Genomic DNA, 6,361 nt, shown 5'->3' with positions numbered 1-6,361 from the left:
TTATTTCAACGTAAAAGCTCCATTATTAGTAAGCTTCCAAATCAGTTTATCTTTAGCAAAAGAAGGAATCCTCATCCTCATTATTAACTCCACTGTGTGTTCTTCAAAGAGATGCTGAATCAGCTCAGTATTCCAGTTTTGGCTGTCTTGAAGAATTAGTTCCTGAACCCACACATAAGATTCACTGTCTGTAATGCCTTCTATTGGAACTGGTGGTTCTTCTAGCCCTAACACTCAAATATCAAGCCATATTTTTACCTTATCGCATTTTCCTAGCCTCCATTGTCTATTCTGTTTAATGAAGCCAATTTGTTTCTGAAAACCATTTCATGCCCATGAACAGTTTGTTTTGACAGTTGCATGAAGAAAGCTTGTACATGAGAAATATTTTACCTGAATAGATTTCCCCCACTGCGTGTCAGTATTTGTGAAAATTTTCCATGCTGCCCTGACCAATAAAGATTGGTTTAATATTTTCAAGTCTCTAAAGCCTTGACCACCACAATCCTTGTGTATCTTCAAACTTTTCCATGATGTAACATATGTGCCTCTTTTTTCCTCAAAACCCCACCAGAAGTCTCTCTGTGCAGCTTCAAATTTTTTAATGATTTTTGTAGGGATCTGAAAACAGCTCATTGAATAAGCCGGGATAGTATTAGTTATAGTTCTTACCATCAATGATTTACCACATTGGGACACGGTTTTACCATCCCATGATGAGAGTCTGTTCTTAACTCTATCATATAGATGAGAAAAGGACTCTTTTTTCTTTTTTCCAATAATAAGAGGTATCCCGAGGTATTTTTCAATTGGAAGCATCATATGCACCTTTAGTCTTCTCGTTAGTATTCTGCGAAATCTACAAGGAACTCGTTCACTGTAGTGCACACTAGATTTAGTGAAATTCACCATTTAGCCTGATGCTTTCCCAAAATCTTTAATAATCTTCAACACATTATTCACATTATGCAAATCAGCTTTCAAAAAAAGTAAGTAGTCGTCCGCGAAAAATAAGTGTGAGATAGAAGGAGCGTTTGGTGCGATCTTGATACCTTCTATAAGACTTTGATATTTTGCATGGTAAAGTTGCCTTGAAAGTGCTTCCATGGCAATTATGAACAAATAAGGTGATAATGGATCACCTTGTCGTACTCCTCGTGTTGGTTGATATGCAGTGCAAGGGGCACCATTAAGAAGTATAGAAATCCTTGTAGTAGTGATGCATTGCGAAATGAGATTACACCATTCATGAGAAAAACCCATTTGAATCATCACATCATTTAGAAACGACCATTCAAGACCGTCGAAGGCTTTAGCAATATCTAGTTTTAAAGCCAAGAACTTATTATCTTCTTTCTTACTCTTCATAGTGTGGATTATCTCTTGTGCCAGTAGGATATTATCTGAAATTTGTCTTCTCGGGACATATGCTGCTTGTAGTGGAGAGATAATTTTGCACATGAGTTTCTTCATTCTTGAAGACATAATCTTCGAGATTATCTTGTAGGATATATTGCACAACGCAATTGGTCTCAAGTCAGACGGAAATTGTTTATTTTTCGTCTTTGGGATTAGAGACACATTGGTAGAGTTTAGGCTTTTTAGCAAGAAGCATGTACGGAAGAATTGTTGTACTGTATCCACAACATCGTTTCCAACAAGATTCCAATGACTCTTGAAAAAACCTGGTGGAAAACCATCCGGCCAGGTGCTTTTTAAGATTTCATTCCTTTTAACACTTTGAAAACCTCCATCTCATCTGGTAACCTCATAAGCTCCATATTATCTTCAGCTGATATTGTTTTGGGGATGCACTGTAAAATTTGTTCATTTTTCTCTGGATTCATACTGGTATGCAAGTTACCATAATACCTCGTCAGCAAATCCTCAAATTCTGATCTCTTTGTACACCAAATGCCATTTTCATCTTTTAGAGCTGTGATATTATTTTTTGACCGTCTTTTGTTTGCATTTTCATGATGGTGCTTCGTGTCTCTATCCATCTCCAGATAATAATCATCTCTGGATTTTTGTCCCCAATATTCATTTTGTATTTGGTGCCAATGCTCTATTTGGTTTTCCAACTGGTGCACTTGATATGTAGCTTCAATATATTCACTATCTTCCTGGATAACTTCAATTTGTTGATGCAAGAGAAAGATGTTGCTTTGTATATTCCCGAACTTCTCCTTGTTCCACTTTGAGACGTATTTTCTAGTTATGATCAATCTCTTGGACAATTTGAATGCATGAGAGACATTTATTTGGTGATTACACGCTGCTTCAACTTCAGGTTTTAAAGATTCATCCTTTCGTAACATTGGAAATATTTCAAGTTACGTTTTCTATCACCCTCAGAGTGAGAGGAATCAAACATAATTGGACAATGATCTGAACCTAGTTGGGGAAGATGTATAAGTTTAGCGTCCGGAAAATGAATTATCCAATATGCATTTGTAAGTACTCGATCGAGTCTTGAACGTCGAACTCCAGTACGATTAACATTAGAAGACCATGTGAAAGATTTCCTAGTATAACTCATATCTTCTAACCCTGCTTATTGTATTAGACTAATATAAGGAGAGTTCCTTGATATAAAAGTACTTGAAGAAGAAACATTAGAAGAAAATCTGCCCATGTTGTTTGAAGATAATCTTGTACATTAGAGAAAACCAGGTTCAAATCGCCAATAATAACCCACGGCTGATGGACTGTTGCACTGATATCTTTGATGTAATTCCATTGTTTCTCTTGTTGTTTGGATATGACGAACCATACATACAAGTTAAAATCCAAACTGGTTTAGAAGGATCATCCTGCACAAAACAGTTAATAATCCAAGAATCCCAATTGATAACATTTATGTGGAAGCCATCCTTCCATATTAATATAAGACCACCAGCTAATCCTCTAGAGGGGATCAATTTATGATTTGGGTAATTATATTATATCCCTTGATCAATTTTAACATTTTGTCGTCACCTATTTTAGCTTCGAAAATGAAAACTATATCAAGGTTATATCTAGAAGTAAGGTCTTTTGAGATGGTCTCTAGTTTTCTTACTTACAAAACCTTGACAATTCCAAGCTATAAGCCTCATATTGCTAGTGTAGCTAGAGTTATAACTACTCAAACAGATGTAATAAATAAAAGTCGAAAAAAGCTTGTTTGTTTGTAAAAAATGATCTAAATTTAGAGAAGAAGTATGTATACAAAAACGAGATTTTACCTCAAGAGCATGATCCCCTTGATTGTGCATCTGATTCTTCCCTGCCTCAACACAATTCTTTTCATTTCCTCCAGTCTCCATCCCATCCATTATTACAGTATTTGAGTTCGCCATGAAATCACCCTTTCCCCATCATGAACAACAATAATAGTTCCTTGAATAGAAGGGTTAGATCTGTTATCCATCACAGTTTGGTTTCTTGCTCTTTTGACAGATCTCTCCTCCTCAACATCATCCATTGTTTCACCATTTTGTTCAGCACGAACATAATCTTTCTCAGGAACAACATCTTCATCTCCAGCCTCTTTCTTTTTCTTACAATGTTCTTCATACTCCTCGAATGTCATTGCTCGTTCATGCAGAAGTTCAGCAACCTCCTCACAGATAGTGTCATCATGATCTATTATGTAACATTTAGGTCATAGGCTATGTGGTTGCTTCAACCAGTGATATCTAATCCAAACAGGTTCACCATGGTTAGAATTCCTCCAATCTCCTCTTTTCAGTGATTCAGTTAAATCAATCTCGATACGAGCAGTAATCATATTTCCTGATTTTTGTCTGCAGTTCTTTGGTTATATGGAAATCTTTTTTCCCAAGTCTTCAATCGCTTCAGTAATAATAGCTTCATGATGATGCTCTAGGATCAGACCCTTAAACTGAACACTCCACTCCTGTTTCCTGGAAACATACTCAGTATACGCCATCCCTGTTGTGTATTCTTGTAAAGCAAGAAGACTTCTTTGAACATTCCAAGGTGTCTTTTTTAGCACATCCTTCATATCCTTCTCGGAGTTGAACTTGAACACAAATAAGCATTTCCCAACAGTCTTGGTTTCTCTCTTTTTATATTGTTTCCAAAGAACATTCAACTCCTCTTTGATAGCAGAGATTTCGATTTTGTCATCTGTGGTAATTAACAACCCAATCAAACTGTTCGACCAAGCATCAGCTGCCTCTTTTAGTTTTTTTGCAGAAACAATACCACCTCTATTGCCTCTGATTGAAGTGATTTTCATTTTGTCAGTGATCTTCTTAACACCAGAGTTATTTGTCTGATTGCCGGTAGCCTCCATTGAGTAGCAGGAAAAAACTCTATTAGGGTTTAGAATGATTTCTAAAGAGTATGGTTCTTCTTTATTTATAATAAGGGTTGTTACTAAAGATAAATGACTCCAAATATTTTTTTTTCCCTAAAGAAACGCTTAGGATAATTTTGGTTGATGACCATTATTCTTCTGTTAGCAGTCAACTGCATGTGACCCGCAAAATAATGCCAACTCACAGACAAAATTAGGGGGAAAGGAACCAATTTGAATTTTATAATTTTGGATCGGGATTTGAATCGGATTTGAATACTGATGAATCATGGTTGTAAAAACTTTAATCGGGGTAGGGTGATGAATCTCATATCGAGAAGAACTGAAAAGTGAGACATGTGTAGTTTGCAAAATTGCAATATGAGGATGAGCTGAAATAGGCAATATAGACGATTGTGATAAAACTGTCTTGAAAATCAAGCATGTGTTGAAAGCAAGGATCCAATATAGGAAGGAATCCATAGCACAATCAGAGGAATCTGCAAAATTAGAAATCCATATCAGTAAAAGAGAAAACAACCAAAACTATCAGAGTTGTTAGAAGAATCAAGGAACAGCAGATCGAAAGCAAAAATGAAGGAAAATCATGAACATGAAATATAAATGTAAATGTAAAAGGAAGAAGAGGATTAAGAGATACACAAGTTGCTTTCAAAAATAATACTAGCACTTAAAATAGAAATCTAAACAATTAATTATCAAAAAGAAACACCAAATGCATCTAAATCTATCTTCTATAATTCATTTTCTGAAAAAAAAATTAAAACTGGGTTGACTCAGTTTCGACCGATTCGCAGAGCTCTGATTGATGTATTTCTCGTTATATACCTGATGTTTTAGACTCAATAGTCCATAGTATTGTCTTAGACTCCGTGCATTCAAAAAGCACATCACATGGAACTATCGTACAATTTTGAACACAACCAATTTTATTTTGTGTATGCATGATGTGCAACCAAAATTACCAAAATTTCCATCATAAACATTAAAGTAATTCTAGACATACCTTCCTTCAATTTTTTTTTTTTTTTTTTTTTCGCTAGACATACCAATATTTCTTCCAAGAAAGAATCTCCGGATTCTCATATCACGAATTTTACCGTCTTATTCGCGTACGTTTGCAACTCCGAACCCAAGTCGCGTATTATATGGCATTCCCGGATTATTCGCGAATCGTTCACGAATTTTACGTATCCCGAATGATACATCCGCTTAATTGGCCATAAATTCTTTAGCTTTTACTTTTCAAAGACTCCACTTTTTGGGCTTTACTGCCTCCCGAACATACACGACCGAATATTAGACGTGTTGTAATTTTTATGAAACAAAAACGACTGAAGAGATTTGAAGGTGAAGGTGAGAGAGATCTCAAACTCACTAACCAAGCATCTAAACCACCATACGACGTCCTTTTGGATAACTAATGTTGTATATATTATTAATATCATCATATTGAGTTTATTTTTTCCTTAAATAACTCACACATATGCATAAAAATTGGTCTATGACCTTATAAATACAAATTATTTGTTATATATAGATACCGAATTTTCAGAGCCGAACTCACATTTATAAATCGAATTATACACGTACGCATGCCGTTCCGAATTAATGATGAATCACGTCCCGTTGACCGAATTTTGGACCGAATCTGGATTTTACAAAATCGTATAATACTCGTACGTTTGCCGTTCCGTACGTTTGCCGAATCCCGAATTGCTACATCCTACGGCGGTCTTGTAGTGACTGGGCCCCACCATTTTCTACCGAGTACAAATGATCCCACCAACGCCCTTTCCCATTGGTACCCAAAGGACTGAAGGAGGGGTCACGAGTCACGGACTCACCAGGTCCATGCGTGTGAGAATGTCTCTAATAAAGGCGTTGGTTACAAAACGGTTGACTTTGGACCGTTGGGATGTTTTGAATTTTCAGTTATTTTTCAAACACTGCGATGTTTCAGAAGCGTGATTTTTCAGTTACTTCCATCCCTATATATAGTCTATAAAGATTTTGTTGTCATTCTCCGTA

At 36.0% G+C, this 6,361-nt stretch overlaps 1 protein-coding gene across 1 annotated transcript; it reads right to left on the bottom strand.

The window, feature by feature from the left end:
- Positions 1-912, bottom strand: LOC113340941. Its single transcript, XM_026585991.1, has 3 exons — positions 394-912; positions 259-315; positions 1-162 (listed from the first exon to the last, which is right to left on the bottom strand). The coding sequence occupies exons 1-3, from the start codon at positions 910-912 to the stop codon at positions 1-3; spliced, it is 738 nt and encodes a 245-aa protein (XP_026441776.1).
- Between the last annotated feature and the right edge of the window lie 5,449 nt (positions 913-6,361).

This window comes from Papaver somniferum, unplaced genomic scaffold (genome assembly GCF_003573695.1).
Source record: "Papaver somniferum cultivar HN1 unplaced genomic scaffold, ASM357369v1 unplaced-scaffold_24, whole genome shotgun sequence".
NCBI classification, from domain to species: domain Eukaryota; kingdom Viridiplantae; phylum Streptophyta; class Magnoliopsida; order Ranunculales; family Papaveraceae; genus Papaver; species Papaver somniferum.
Note: the sequence above shows the minus strand (reverse complement) of the source record. Positions and strands in the feature narration are given on the sequence as shown.

Excerpts from the sequence above, each read along its gene's own strand:
- LOC113340941 (XM_026585991.1), bottom strand. The coding sequence starts at position 912 with ATGGTGAATTTCACTAAATCTAGTGTGCACTACAGTGAACGAGTTCCT. Across the intron at positions 316-393 it reads AGTGGGGGAAATCTATTCAG|AAACAAATTGGCTTCATTAA; the intron begins GTAAAATATTTC and ends AATGGTTTTCAG. Across the intron at positions 163-258 it reads GGCTAGGAAAATGCGATAAG|GAACTAATTCTTCAAGACAG; the intron begins GTAAAAATATGG and ends GTGTGGGTTCAG.